General features: G+C 45.8%; 1 protein-coding gene across 3 annotated transcripts in view; it reads right to left on the bottom strand.

Moving 5' to 3' along the window:
• Positions 1 to 8,217: 8,217 nt before the first annotated feature.
• The window catches only part of HSPBAP1 (HSPB1 associated protein 1), a 37,551-nt gene continuing 30,891 nt past the window's right edge, over positions 8,218 to 14,877 (bottom strand). For 2 of the 3 annotated variants that reach the window (XM_051787625.1, XM_051787627.1), the window contains exons 6-8: positions 12,802 to 12,885; positions 9,788 to 9,898; positions 8,218 to 9,579 (exon numbers count right to left, since the gene is read on the bottom strand). In XM_051787625.1, the coding sequence (XP_051643585.1) occupies positions 9,022 to 9,579; positions 9,788 to 9,898; positions 12,802 to 12,885 (753 nt within the window). In that variant the 3' untranslated portion in view covers positions 8,218 to 9,021. The remainder of the gene's footprint in view (positions 9,580 to 9,787; positions 9,899 to 12,801; positions 12,886 to 14,877) is intronic. The other variant, XM_051787626.1, reaches the window with a different exon arrangement.

Here is a 14,877-nt window from a genome sequence, read left to right as displayed (position 1 = left end):
GACCATGACAGACCAGCACTGGGGCTCCTTCCCTCCAGGTCCCTCCTTTTTGGGGCGCAGGGTCTCGACCCCAGTTTGGGGACCAAACTGCATCCCTTATAAAAGGGGTACAAACACCGGTGGGATGAAGACGGGGAAGCAGTGAGTGGGGGTTCCTCTTGTCTCCTGGAGGTCTCCAGCTGCTGGCAGCTGGATGCTGGTAGGCTTTGCTCTCCCTGCTGTGGAAGCCGCTTCGCTGGGGATGAATAATTGATCTCCCCCTCGCCCGTGCCCTGATCGCCCCGCCACGGAGTCAATCGCTCACTTTCTCGCTCGCTTTTCCGGATGAATGTTTCATACCTCCCCCGGGGCGGCGATGCGGCCGGGGCGGTTCGGGATTCCTGGGCTTTAGGGAAGCGCCAGCGCCAGTCCACCTGCCTGGGGGGAAAGGACAGCACATTGCTCAAAAGTACCCTAGGACGTGTCACGGGGGCGTCCCTGGCGCTTGCAGCGAGTTCGGTTTGGTGGCTGCATCTCCCAGAGAAGGGGCGCAAGGCAGGAGAGCTGCGGCCGTGGGAAAAAGCAAAGGGGGGTCGCTCTGGGGATCAGCAGGAAACCCGACCTTTCTCAGCGCGGGATTTGGGCGATTCCCTCGCGGGGAGCAGCTGCCCATGCTGGCGGCAGCCTCTCACCCCGACACCCCCCACCCTGGCACTTGGCTTTCCCTCCGGCACCCGGGTAACCCCCGAGCACCACCCGCCCAGCGCAGCGAGGAGCTGGCAGCGTTCCCCCGGCCCTTCGCGAAGGCACCTTGTTAATTCTCTATTCTTCCTTAATTACACAAAAGCAATGACCGTTCTATCATCACTTTACAACGCCTCTATTAAGGCAGAAGTGTTGTGGTTCGGACACTTTAATTAACATGAATGATCTCACCTTTGTCCATAGCATCTTTTTACACGTTATTATATCAGGTAATTGCTAAACTACTCACTGGTTTGGAGAGGTCTGTACTTTCATTATAATGTCCTGTTTTTTCTGACCTGGCAGATTACCCACATTTTTACGCTTAGAATTTTCAGGTGATTTGAGTTAAATCAATCTGCAAGAAACCGGATGATTTATTTAAAGCACTAGTGATCTCAAACCAGGAAATGGGGTTTGGTCAATGCTTCTCCAAATTTTAGAAGTTTCAAGGTGCTCCCAGAGCTGTCTGGGAAATAACTCCCTATTGACCAAAGCTATCAAAAGAATGAACTGAATAGTTTAAATTCATTTGAAAACTCCCCACATTCGTGGGGAAAAAAAAAAAGGCATTCATTAATTTTTAAAATCCTCTTTCTTGTTTCCTCTTGCATGAGAAAAAAAGGCTGGTAGAGAAACCAGGGGCTCTTCCCTCAGGAAAAAAAAGCCCTTCCAAATTTTTTGAGCTTTTTAGAAATGCTGCCTGTGGGTTTTTTTGAAGTGAAATTACATTGAAAATGGGGGTCGATTAAATAAAACCCTGCCCAAAAACCCAGCAAAGAAGCCCTTTCAGGGCATACTCAGACATGGATGAAACTGTGGCTTCTGACCAATTTTGACCACTTGAAAATGTCAGTTCTCTAAAATCATGGAAAATTGAAATAATTTTTATGCAAGTGACTAGGACTGGCTAAAGCATCTTGCCTGCATCCCGTCAGCCCTGAAGGTGGCCAGTGATCCTGCTTCACTGCTGAAACATGGCCTGGGGGCTGCAGGAGGCTTGGTCCTTCCCAGAGGCGGCTCCAGCTCCTGCCTCCTGCTTTTGGGGAGTGATAGGTAAGAGCAAGATGGGGACACAGGCACAGGATGAGAGTTTTGCCTTGGCTCTTCAAGGACCAAAGCACTGGGTAAACCCTGAAATTTGGTCTGAACACCTAAACTTTCACCTCCTCTTCTTCCTGCTTAGAAGCAGCAGCAGTGCTGAGTTAGAACAGACCACGGAGAAAATCCCACTGCCCTTCCACATCAGCACTGGGAGCAGCACCTGTCCCCAGCCCATGGCAAGCACAGGTTGTGGCACGTGAAACCTTTGCCAGCTGCTCACTGCTTGGCTATCACTGGAGAAAGAGCACCTGGGGGCCCTTATGGCCTTGCCCAGATTCACCTGGGGGCCCTTATGGCCTTGCCCAGATTCACCTGGGGGCCCTTATGGCCTTGCCCAGATTCACCTGGGGCACACACCCACCCCCAGGCACTGGAGTCCACTGCAGCTCAGCCCTGGCCAGCAGTTCTGGCTGCAGCCTTGTCTTCGGAAGGGGCTTTGTATCACGTTGTCCCACCTCTCCAGCCCAGTCTTCTTTTGCTCCCAGCTACTGGACTGTGGTGGGATCCTGGATCTTGTTCATGGCTCACTGTGTGTGGAGGTGTCAATGGACGCTGGTACCAGTCCCTGCAGGACTGCACCCCATGGATGAGGATCACCCTGGACTCCCAGCTGGTCCTGCTGCTCTCCAACAGTGAGTTATTGTGTATTGGATGGTGGTGAAGACAAAGCTGTGTGTGTCCCACACCCTTACACAAGGTGTGAATCTGAAAAAAGGGGCTGGAGGGCACCCTGCATTAAGGGACTGTCTTAATTTCTGCCATGTGTTTGACCAGCACGGGTGTGCACCTTCCCCAGGGCTGGGGTGGGTCTGCTGTGGTGTCACCAGTCATGTTGGGGAGGTGCATCTGAGTCGTGTAAACCATGTGGGGTCAGAGCTGTTGTGCTGTCCTACCTCTGTGAAGAGCCTCTGCCAACACTGAGCCCCCAGTGCTGGGCTGGGGGCCATATCTGTGACTCCCAAACCCACCCCCAGAGGTGAAGGAATGGGGACCAGCTCTGACCTGCAGCCCTGTGGATGTGCCACCTGGGCACAGGAGGCTCCTCTGCCCGCGTGGGCAGCTTGGTGTGGTGGTGATGAGAGTTGTGGTTAACTGGGTTAATTATATGCATGTTGCTAAGAACACGGTGAATTATGTTAATAGCAGCATCTGGGGAAATTACATCTTCATTAATTGGTCTTGATTGCTTTTTGGCAGATGCGAGATGTTTCTGACTTTAACATACAGGACAAAATTTATTGTGATCAGTGCATGCAGTAAATGCACAAATACCACTACCTTGCCTCACTAATTAACTCTCCAAAGAGGAAGGGATGGCAAAGACCTGCATGGTCATCTCAGCCTTGCTCTCCTGCTCCAGCCAGGACAGGCTTGTTTTCTATTGGTCTGTGCTCTAGTGCTTCTTCTAATAGAGCTTTGAACATTATTTTGAGTTAATAATGGTAATAATGTGGTTGGCAGATACAGGAAAGCAGTCATGGGGCTGAGGATGCTTCTGATGATGTGCTGTACCCTGCAGTTGGCCTTGTTGCTCTCTGGCTCTGATCTGCCCATAAGGCTCCTCCTCATGGACATAACTTGGGGTCAGTCAGGTCTATTCACATGCTTGGTGTCAAATACGTTGAGGATTTGGAGACCTTTGATCCCATTGTGAGAAAAAGAGGAGGCTCACCCAGGCAAGGCTGTCCTCAGGGGACCACAGCTGGGTGGAAGATGGGGCTGTTGGCATATCCCAAATGATGTCAGCTGTGGTGAAAGCAGCAATGATCTATGTGCAGCCTGGGGCATCAATCTTTGCAGTTCTTTAGCTTTCAGTCAAGGTAGCAGCAGCAAACAAAGAATAAACCCCATTTCAATGAACTATAGCTACATAGCAGAAAGCTCTGTTTTTAACCATGGCAGAAATCCTAATCTCTTTGGATAAAGCCCCAAAGCTCCAAGCAAATGTGGAGTGTGGGGAGGAGGTAATGCATTACCTCCCTGGGGAAGAACAGACTGAAACTCAGGCAAGGCATTGAGTTCCTTGTAAGTTATGAGGCTGTTCATCTGGGGATGGCAATAAGTTGTATTATGGCCTTGCTTGCTCTGCCTTTTTTTTTCACAACACCATCTTTCATTTTAATAGTGGTTTTTCAGCTAGCTTTGTTAGGGCTGCTGCTAATTGGGCTGGATTCATGTGTCCCACCAGGGCACAGGACAAGCCTGGCACTGCTTAAAAGAGAAGGGCGAATTTTACTGCCTGGTGCTTTGAGTAGACAGAGCCCAGGCTTTGGGGAGCAGGAGGAAGGGGCATGGCAGCGGTGAGAGAGGAATTTAGGAACAAATTTAACTCTCTGGCTGCCATGGAAGCTGAGAGATACTCTCCCTGTGACAGTGATGGGACTGAGAGTGGCTCCACATGAGTCAAACAGCCCCCAGTGGGATGAAAGCCCCTTTTGTGATTGACTTTTCAGACCTGGAAAGATGTGGGGCCATCTCTTTTGCTGAGAAATTAGGTTTAAAAGTTCTTCAGTGCTGAAAATGTCAGATTCAGACCTTCACGGAGTGGTTTTCATGGGGCATCACAGGGAATCAGAACTCGTGGCTGGGACAATTTCATCAGAGCTTTGGAAGCAGCAAGGTTTGCGCCCTCAGAACCTAGAGCTAGATTTTACTGAGAATCTGTAACGTGCTGAGTGGGGAGCTGGCTGTATCCTTCACATTACATTGCCTCTGTAAATAAGTGCAAGGACCAGGACAGCTGTGATACATGTGAGATTTGGCTGCAAAGCAACACTTGTGGCTTGCGGAACACACTTCTACCTGCTGCAGGGCTCACCAGGTCTCAGTACAGGGGCCCTGGTAAGTTAGAGAGCTCCAGGGTTTCTGCTTGTGTTCGCAGAGCCCCTGGGAGACTTTCACAAAAACCTCTCCCAACCCATCCCACAGCATCTGTCCTCACATCCTTCACCTCTGTCCTCACTGCCCTACAGCCCTCGCTGGAGCCCTGGGTGCCACAGTCCTGCCAAGATGGCTGTTCCAAGGTGACCAGAGTTTCTAGCTCTCAGTCACACCACTAAGATGGACAAACTACACTGATGAGATGGAGCATCCGCTTGGGATGTCTCCAAAAATACAGCTCTGAAAAGTGGGGCTGTTTAGTCAGAAGTGCCATCACCTCATGGTCGCTTCAGTCAGTGTGGCAACATGTGCCCCCATCCCACTGTGGGCCACCTCTTCGCCCAGAGGACAGAAGAGCACGGTGCAGGAGATCTAGGATCCTTCTCCACATCCACACAGATGAACCAGGTGGTAAAACCAGGCCACTTCTTGGCAAAGGTCTTTCCCCATCAGCCACTGTTGTAGTAAGACCAGAAATGTCGGGAAACTGCCCAGAAAGGAAGCCTGCCCACACCAAACAGGTTACATTTGCAGCTGAGAAACACAGCAAGGAGCTTACTAGTTGGTAAATGGACTGAATTGTAGCACTGCCTTTATTTTAAAGGGCAATTAGCAGTGTGGAAGGATTTTCTCTGCCTCTTCAAAACGTTTGTTAGTTAAAAGCTCAGTTTATGTTCAACATTACATAATAACATATGTCACAGCTCTGCAATTGAGCTGCTCTGTGGCATCAAGAAAACTGTGCCAGAGCAGAAGTCTCGAGAGATGCAAATGGGGGGGAAATGGTGCTGTGAAATTAAATGGTACCCACCAAAACGTAGTGGGGACGTTTTCAGTGAAAGACTGAAATCCTGGGTGATGTAGTTATTTGAAGTTTTCCCTTCTTGCGCACTTGAGAAGTGGGACTGTTTGATTTGAGTATGGATTTTGCAGATTCTTTTCAGTGAGGGCTGTACTCAAGGCCAGTGAGGAGCAATGTCAGACAGTTCAGGACAGATAAACCAGGCTGGCCCATGAACCACTCTAAACCTGCTTTAGGGCAGGGAACATTCAGAGTTTCCATCAGGCAAGTGGAACAGCCTGGATGTGTGTGGGGCAATGAATGTGCTGGTGTAGCCTGCTGCTTGGACTGGCCCGGGGCTGGAGCATGGCTTTAACTTCAACACCAAGCACTGCAGTGGCAATCTCTTACTGCCACTTAGCTAAAGCAGAGATGATGAAAATGTCACCACTGTGACCACCCTAGTGATGGCTCCAGGCCATGATCTCAACTGTTGCCATGTCCACTGCTGACAGTGAGTGGGAAATACTCTTTCTTGGGGAAGAAAGTTTTCTATCAGTAGCTGCAGAGTGCTGGGTCCCTGCTCTTTGTTGAGCCAGGCTGTCACAAGAGAGATCAGAAATCATTTATTTTTAACGCTGTGAATATGTAGAAACTTGTCTGAGCTTCTGCACGCTGTGGCCATGAATTTAGAAACGGCATCAGGAATCATGGCATTCGGCATCCTGTGAATCGGGTCAGAGCTATAAATTTCTCTTATTGGTGCACAAGCCATTTGCCATACGTGACTTTCTGAATTTGTGGTCATTTCTCTCTCTACCCCTGTGTGCCGAGTGTATGACTGAGATTTTATATTGCACCTCTGAGACACAAAGTCCTTCTGGTGCTTTTGCCTCGCATCCTAAACAGGCTCACTCGCTCTCCTGCCTGTCCCCTTGGCTAATGGCTTCTGGCCACAGCCTGGCCCTTAAATCATGGGCTGCACCCAGACAGGCATAAACTGTGACTCTCCCCAGACAAGGAGGATTTGATTAGAGTGGTGAGGAATGTGACTCTGAAAACAGGCGCTCAGCCTTGTGAGAACAGCTGCTCCTACACTGGGCCCAAGATGGGTCCTCTGGCACAGGCACTGAAGGCAAGTCCTACAGAGAGCTCAGACATGTTCACTGAGCCTCTCCAAGGACAGTCATTTGGAATACAAGGGGAGGAATGTTCAGCGTGGATATCGTGGGGGTATGTTAAGATGATCTGTGTGTTGGGAGGAAAGCTTAAGCTAAGGAAGCTCACACTGTGGGGACTGGAAGATGGTGCTGCCATCCACCTCCTCCACTTTACTGCCTGTGCTTTTCCTCCCCCACCTCTATCTGTTCTAGACATAAAAGCTTTTTTTATTGCAAGATTATTTTTGCTGAGTGAATTAAAATGAAGCATTTGCAACCTCTCCTCCCCAGTGCAAGTGCTCCCGGCAGCACTGCTCTCCACCTGGTCCTGGCCCCTCTGGTCAGCCTAGGAAAGATAAGCCCAGCAGCAGGACAAGATGAGGCTATTGCCAAACCCAACTCTGCTGAGGAATGGGTTCCCCTATTCCCTGTGAGCCTGGTGAATCACCAAAGGCAGCAGATGCAACTAAGATGTTTCCTAACTAATTTTTAATCCTTTTGGCACAGCGGTACCAACACAAAAACATGAACTGTATCAAGGCTGTTTATTAAATTCTGGTCTGGCTGCAGTTGTGCAACCCCACTGAAACACTTTGGTGCAGTTAACATGAAATAAGAACAGTGGATTTCCTCACGTGTCAGTGAGAACTGTATCTTGCCAGCAGGTTGCTCTTGAGGCTGATACATAGGTGTTATCAGGGTCTGAGCCCAATTATGAGGGTAGAGCAGGACATGGGAAATTGCACATTTCTGGGTCAAAGAGCTGATATGGTCCCTTCTACTAACTCAGAGCCACTTTTCAAAGCCAAGGTCTCCAGCAAACTACATGTACAACTCTGTTTCCATCAGGATAAGGTTTCTGTGCTTGTTAAAGGCTGAACCTTTGAGCCTTTTCAACTTAATCCTCTTCCAAGAGTATTAGGTTTTTGGGGAGATTTTTTAAATGGCAAGGCTTCCCGAATTTCTGATCTATTGGTGCATATCTAGAGCACTTACCATCATCCATCAAGGCCCTGCCAACATGCAATCTGAATAAAAGCAGAGAGGAAGCACCTTTGCCATCACGATTTTTCAACTATAAATTGCTGGAAGTTGATCTTTGTGAAAACAGCACTAGCTTCATGTATTCAGTAGGGAACAGACATTGGACAAAGGAAATACCAGCCACAGGGCTGGTGGTGCAGGGCTATAAGTGTGGAAACAGGTTGATAATAGAAACTGGTTTGTAGATGCTAGCAGACATGAGCAAAGAGAAGTTTTGAAAGCAAAGATTTAACAGGAACTGTCCCTGAAGAAACCCTCTGAAACTGAGACTAAAGCAAATGTTACTCTCAGTTGCCACTTCAAATAGAAACCAGAGGAGGTGAGAGCATCCCCGAAGATGCCACCAGCTCTCTTCCCCGTTTTTTGACAAGTGTCCACGCACAGCTTCAGTGCTAACCCACCTTCTTGCCTATATTTCAAGTTCCAGACTTTTTAATCAGAGTGGCCCAGCCTTCAAAAACAAATCCAAGGACTGTTTTACTTTGAAGAAAGGATAGTCTTGCCCAGCAACCACTTACAATGAAATGAAAAAAAATTACTACATTTTTATTGTTATGGTAAAGAGTAGAACAGAGACAGAAAGTCATAGCTGCTTTACTTTGTTCCTTAGAGACGGGGAACAGTGTACATCTGGCTTTAGATAAATAACAACAGTAACTTCCCAATGGCCTTTTGTCTCCCAGCCTCAAGAGTTTCTGAACTAGCTGAAGGCCTCTTTCTTGTTAAGAGCTTCTGTCTCACTCCAACCTAGAGGTTTGTGACAAAACTGAGGTTATTTTGTGGAAGGGAGGAAGTAGATGCATTAGTGAGTGCACTGTCTCTTGGCTGAGGTTTAGGTTTATTTGAATTTATTATTTCTGATGTGATCAACTGATCACTTACTGACCATTTTACTTTAAATGTGGTCAAGGACTGCAGTCTACAGTCAGTCAGTCTATCTGCTCCCACTCTTGGTCCCCCTCTGCTATGTAGCAATGTCCCAGCACTCCCTCCTATTGTCTGTCTTCAAACCACATGTTTTTCACAGCTCAGAGCTGCAGAACACTGTAAAGATCCCCTCAGCACAGCATGGTGGGAGTGTAACTGTGTACACTGTTTTGCTCATAACACTGAGCAGTTCTCTGACTAAACACACCTTTCTCTTCCCAGCCATCACTAAGCAGTTATTCTTCTTTCAGCATAACTTCAACCTGCCACTTAGCCATTAACTGCGTCTATCTGTACCTAAGAATTATTTGAAATGAAACATTCAATTATTACAGAGCTTTAACACCAGAACAAGGCTGCTGTTTGACTTCTTTGTTTCAGAAATGATAAAACACTCCAGCGTTAAACCCCTGTTCTCTCCAACAGCAGCCGAGCCACTAAATTGATGACATGCGGATTAACCAAACAGTCCAGCAAATCATTGGTAGAAAGGGCTGTTTGTGAGGTGCAAGGACTGCTGTCTGAATCCATTTGATGTGCAGGCATTTCACAGTCATTACTCATTACCAGCTCCTTCCTCCTGCGGTGTAATTTTCCAATATGTTTTCCTTCATTTTCACAGGGAAGATCTCTACCGTCGCTTTCAACTGCAACTGCACCCATCGAGCCCATTTCTTGAGACTGTGGTAAAACTTGAATCAGATGAGGCCCAAAAGGTATTTTCTGCAGCTCTTCTGCTTTAGATGTTGAAAAGTCAAATCCATGGGTTAGTAATCTGCAGCCATCTGGCTCACAGCCAACTTCCCTCCTCTTCCTCTTGCATGAGGCACCTGTCCTTTGCTCTGCACCAGTGCTGCTGGAATGTGCCTGCTCTGACACACCTGTCTTCTGACACTTGATATATGCAGACACTGCTTGATTCAGATACTGAAGATTCATTTCATGGGATGTTGCCTCAACCTAAGAAAACACCCAGGATACACTCAGTTAAAAGGAGCCATGTTTCAATTCAGCGCTGCGTGATTATTTTCCATGAATTACTTTTGCTACATGAAGGGATGGAATTTAAAATTCTTTTTCTCAGGCAGCAGAAGGACTCAGGGGAGCTAAGCAAAATGTCAGTAGTTCTTTGTTATTGCTCCTATAATGGGAGCAATAGAGGGCTTACCTCCGTGGGATTTAGCCAGAGATCTCCATCACTGGGATTTTCTGCTGATTTTATGGCACATACCAGCATTCGAGTTATTGCCTCTTCTACACGGGCTTCATGATCTGCATCCTGCCTCAAGAAAACAGAAAGTTTTAGGAGATAGGTTAGCTCTTGGGCCTGTGCAGAAAGCTGAAAGGACTTGGGAAGAACATGAATGGCCTTAGCTTGAAAGCCTTACTCATGTATGCAAAGTCAATGAAAGTTTTCAGACTTTTGACGCTCCTACTCCTGTGTACAGCCCCGACACAGGTCACAGCACAGGCTCATCTGAACTATGATTTGCAAAAAACAGATTCTAGTATGTGTATATAATCTTTTCCCTCATTAGTGTTCTGTTAATTGAATCTGGTGTTTGAAATTACAATACAGTGTTAGCATTTAATTAATGCATGCATTTATAGAGCTCTTTAGGACTAGAATGGCCATGGAAGTACATAGCACATTTTTTGTATCTACATATTATGTCTAATTTAAGTACTTAAAACACACAGGATGTTCCAGGAAGGCAGCAGCTATCTATGGGCTACAGAGGCAAAAAAGTGAGTCTTAAGAAAATGTAGGAAATATTTTATCATGTAACAGCAGTTGACATACTTCTGCACTTCTGAACATCAGCAAAAGGAAAAACATTTTTCCTCTGAAAGCTCTCCTGCAAAACTAAAACTAAGTTAATAGCAGGCTGTTTCTTTCAGGCCTTCACTTTATCATCCCCCTTAAGGCAGCTGGATACTAGCTGATTTAGGATAGCAGAAAAAACTTTATAAGATCTTTTAAAGCTTTCTTTCCCATTTGAGTTTCTTGTATATGGAAGGGTAGGGTGTGTGGAAGGAAATGGCAGACTCTGCAAACAAGATGGTTGGTTTGGTTAATTCAATGACAAGTGCCTGGATGTGGATACATAAATTTGCTTTAATCGAGATGCTTAGACATAGGAGTTTTGGACCTGGTCAATCCACAGCCCTGATCAGTCTGTGGTTTCAGGGAACACATCAAGCACATGCATCTTGCCAGTACGAGTGCTGAAGGCAGTAATTCAGCCTGGAACCCTGAGCTGATTTTGGGATAGAAGCAGGGGAAAGTGTTGTTGGCATTTTGTGGCTTTAGATGCTTGGCTTATTAATGACCTTATATAACAAGCCCCCAAAACACAGACTTTGGTATCTACATGTGGAAATTATTTAAGGTGTTGCATTCTTGGTATTCATCCTGGCCTGCTGAATAACAGGGCTGTACTGATTGCATGACAGTATGTTAGGAAGCAAGGAATACTCTGAGTAGCTCACATCCAGCTGAAAACAAATTAAATTTCTACTCTAAACTCTTGCCAATATAATTAATGGTTTCACTGGGACTATAATTGTTGGCGTGATTCACATCTGTCAATATGAAAGCAGCTGGTAACAGCTGCGAGCAAGAACTGCTTACTTTGGTAATGGAAATGTTCTCAGTACTGTCTTTTAGCATCCATGTCACACTTTACTTTTACAGATGGACTGCCCAACACCTAACAAACAGTGCTGCCATCATCAGCTTACAGATAATTTCTGTAAGAAACTTTCACCTGGGCTGAAATAGCTACATTTGCTTATGGCAGCTTCTGATATCTGGGGAGGGGGAGCTTGTGTGTTGGTCATTAGTAAGATCCAGCAAACGCTCCTTTGTTTCTGATGCCACCCACACAACTACCCACTCTTGCTGTCACCAAACAGGATCTTGGTGACTTCTGCAAGACCTTTATGACCAGAAAGGAGTTTAGCTCCACTGATTTTTTTTTCCTTGCAACACATAAGAACAGCTAGAAATGCTACAGCTAAGGCACCACCCCAGCACCTGGGAGCTCCCAGCCGAGCACAGCTGATCCATCCTGACCTGCTTCTCCAGCAGGGACAATTTGTGAGGCACAGCTCAGGGTACAAGAGTGTGTATTGACATCAGGGTCTTTCCAAGCCCAGGGCACACAGCCAGTTCCTCTGAATTACCTCAAGGGCTGCTCAAATTTAAGGCAGGCTTAAATGGCTGCTCTACAATATATAGTTGGTGCTTTCTCTGGCACTGGACACAACCTGACTGTACTTAGGGCTACGAAAGACCTCATACGAAAGTATGGGCTGTGGGCCTGCTGTCCTTGCTAAATACATAGTTTCATCTGGAAAATTTCTCCATGAGAGAAACACCCAAGTGAGTTCCTCTGCTCTGCCAATGCTTGGTTTGATGCTGGTATGAGAAATGTATCGTGTGGTCTTTGAACAGCAGCTGAATGTATGTGTTCCTTTTCCCTGCAGATTCCCAGTCTAATATAATTTTTTAAAGTAGAAAAAAAGGTAATGAGTATTTTAGTGAGGCAGCTTTCCCAGGCCATTTCAAAAGATTTTTTTTTTTGGTAATATTAAGCCAGGATTAATAATAAAGTCATTTGAATCAGAAAACCTTCTGGAGCATTGAGATGATCTAGTGGAAGATGTCCCTGCTCATTGCAGGGGGGCTGGACTAGATGACCTTTAAAGGTCCCTTCCAACCCAAACAATTCTACAGTTCTATGATATCCTTGGAACCATCACATACATACTGGTTAAGATAAGCAAGAAAAATCAGAGCCTGAGGAAAAGAAAATTAATTAAATACTTGAGGAAATCCAACTTCAGGCAATTCAAAACTATCACAGAGAAATGAAAATTCCAAAATCCTCTTCCACCCCCTTCCTATCACATTAATTTGATTTAAATTCTAATTTAGCTTTGCATGTAAGCATGTGCTTGAGGTGAAGTTGCTGTGGAAATATGATTTCTGCTGAGCTGTGTCTTCAGATCTGGAACCCTGAAAGGTTCTTCAGGAAAAAAACGTATCCATAAGGGTTCTTCCCTCCACAGCCTCTGAATACAACACACCCAATAGGGCTGAACTTGGCAGGCAAGGGACGGAAGGCCATGCACACATGGAAGTGTTACATCACCATGACATAAAAAGGAAAATACCAGTTCAATCCAAGAGTTTATGCTGACGGTGACAGGATCAATGGATTCCACATAGTGCCACCAGTGCCTTGGAACGAGCAGGACCTGGAATTGGAGACATCACATTAGGGTACTAAGGGAAGGCTGAAGAAAGATAAGGTGTTTTAATTATAGGTCATGTGGGATGCAGAGACAGAATGAGGCAAGAAAATAAGAGTGGGAAGTAATATTTATTTATTTCTTCTAAAGCGCCTTTTCGCAGGACTTAAATGCCCACTCTCTCCTCCCACTGTATCAATACTGTGGTGTAAGAAATGGACGTGATCCAGAGCTGCCTTTCATCCAAACTCCTTCCCACGTGAGCAGGACTGTAACCTTGTAATTGCTGTAGGTAAGCAAAGTCCAGCCCTACAAAGGGGGTGCAGCTGGAGTAGCAGTAGATCAGGGCTTTAGAGAAAGTCTCAGCCAAGCAGGAATTCCTTTGGAGACTCTCCAACTGAGCAGAATTTCCAGTTCCTTTAGAAGAACTGCCAGCTGGTTTCCCCAAAAAGCAGATATCCTAATGCTATTCTGGGTGACTAACAATATGTAGCTTTAATTCTGGTAAATAATCGCCAGTATTACATTTGTCACTTTTAGTAGATAGGCTTTTAAAAGAAAGTGCCATGATTTCTGGGACAATCTAGTTTAGATCAGAGCTTTATAACTACATCAGGATGATAGCTGCGACATAAAATTGATTCTAACCCATGGTTTCTAAGGTACGAGCCATTGATGTTGTTTTGATGATAGAGGACAAGCTTTACAGATTACTGAACATGAGATTAACATGGCACTATCAAGAAAAGCATAAAAGATATTTTTTGACAAGGAATAAAAATGGTCAGAGACAGACAAAAATATACACTTCAGAATGGGGAAAGCGAAGCAATGATCTGTATCTGAATTGCAGACAATTTTTTTTCTTGGTAGACACAAATTACTTAGAAGCATGTTCTGCTACCCAGATACCCCTGTGCTTCATTGTATCAAAACACGGCTAATGAGAAAATGTCTGTATAGGAAACAGTGATTGTGACTCCAGTCCTGCACTTACAGGACACTCAGAACAGAGTCATTTTTGGGCCAGATGACAAAATGTTCTCCACAGGCTTCAATTTAAGTCAAACAAAAAAGCAGTGGCTCTCTAAAGGTCAAAAACATTTGAAAATTGTACTTTAATCCGGTACAGCATACAAAACAGAGAAGGAAGTCGGTTAGTGGAGGGTCATTATTTTAAAAATATTACTAATTTGTTATTTCTGCCATCTGTATGAAAACTTGACTGCAGCCAAAACATGTTTTCTACATTGAACAGGTTTCAGAGTTGTGCTTTTATCACAGAAACATCCACTCTAAATGAAAAGTGCAGCTGCATTAGCAGCAACGGGTTTATCTGTTAGGAAGTGTTGCCCTACGTTTCACTGACTGCAAAATCACATGAAACCTCCCCCAAACACTCATCTGCTCTATAAGGGATCTTACGCTGAACTCTGCTAAAGAATCTGGGTGCCCTCCAAATGACTGGGTGTAATGATGAGGCCTGGAAAACTTTGTTTTACAGCAGAAGAAAGCCCAGCTCCTGCAAGTGGCTGTTTGCAACAACAGGATTCGTCCTACGAGATCTGTGTAGGAAAAGCGAGTTTTGCAACATGCTGGAGAAGTGGATGAAGACACCAGGGAACTGGGGTATGGAACAGAGTGACTATGCAGCAAGGGAAAACAAGCGAGAGACAAATTAAGGGAACTGTAAGAATGTTTCAGTCAGAAAAACAAGATGGAAATTAGGTGCTGGCTCAACACGACTGGCATGCGAATCAGGTACAGAATTTCTTTGGAAAGAGAAGGTACAGCCAGGAGGAAAACACAACTCCCCCAACATGTCCTGTGTTTTCAAATCTAATAAGAGGAACTTGGTCTTTTAGAGACCGATCAGATTTTACTTGCCAGCAGGTTGAGGGTAATAACTGAGAAGTTGTGCCTTTCTGCAGCTGGCACTGTTTGCTGATGCAATTTATAGAAGAGCTACAGAGCTGTGACTGAAACAGGCAAAAGAGG

Source organism: Manacus candei, unplaced genomic scaffold, assembly GCF_025592945.1.
Source record: "Manacus candei isolate 608988 ecotype Guabito, Panama unplaced genomic scaffold, ASM2559294v1 h1tg000023l, whole genome shotgun sequence".
NCBI lineage: Eukaryota > Metazoa > Chordata > Aves > Passeriformes > Pipridae > Manacus > Manacus candei.
The sequence above is the reverse complement of the archived record's forward strand: the minus strand, read 5'-3'. Positions and strand labels throughout refer to the sequence as shown.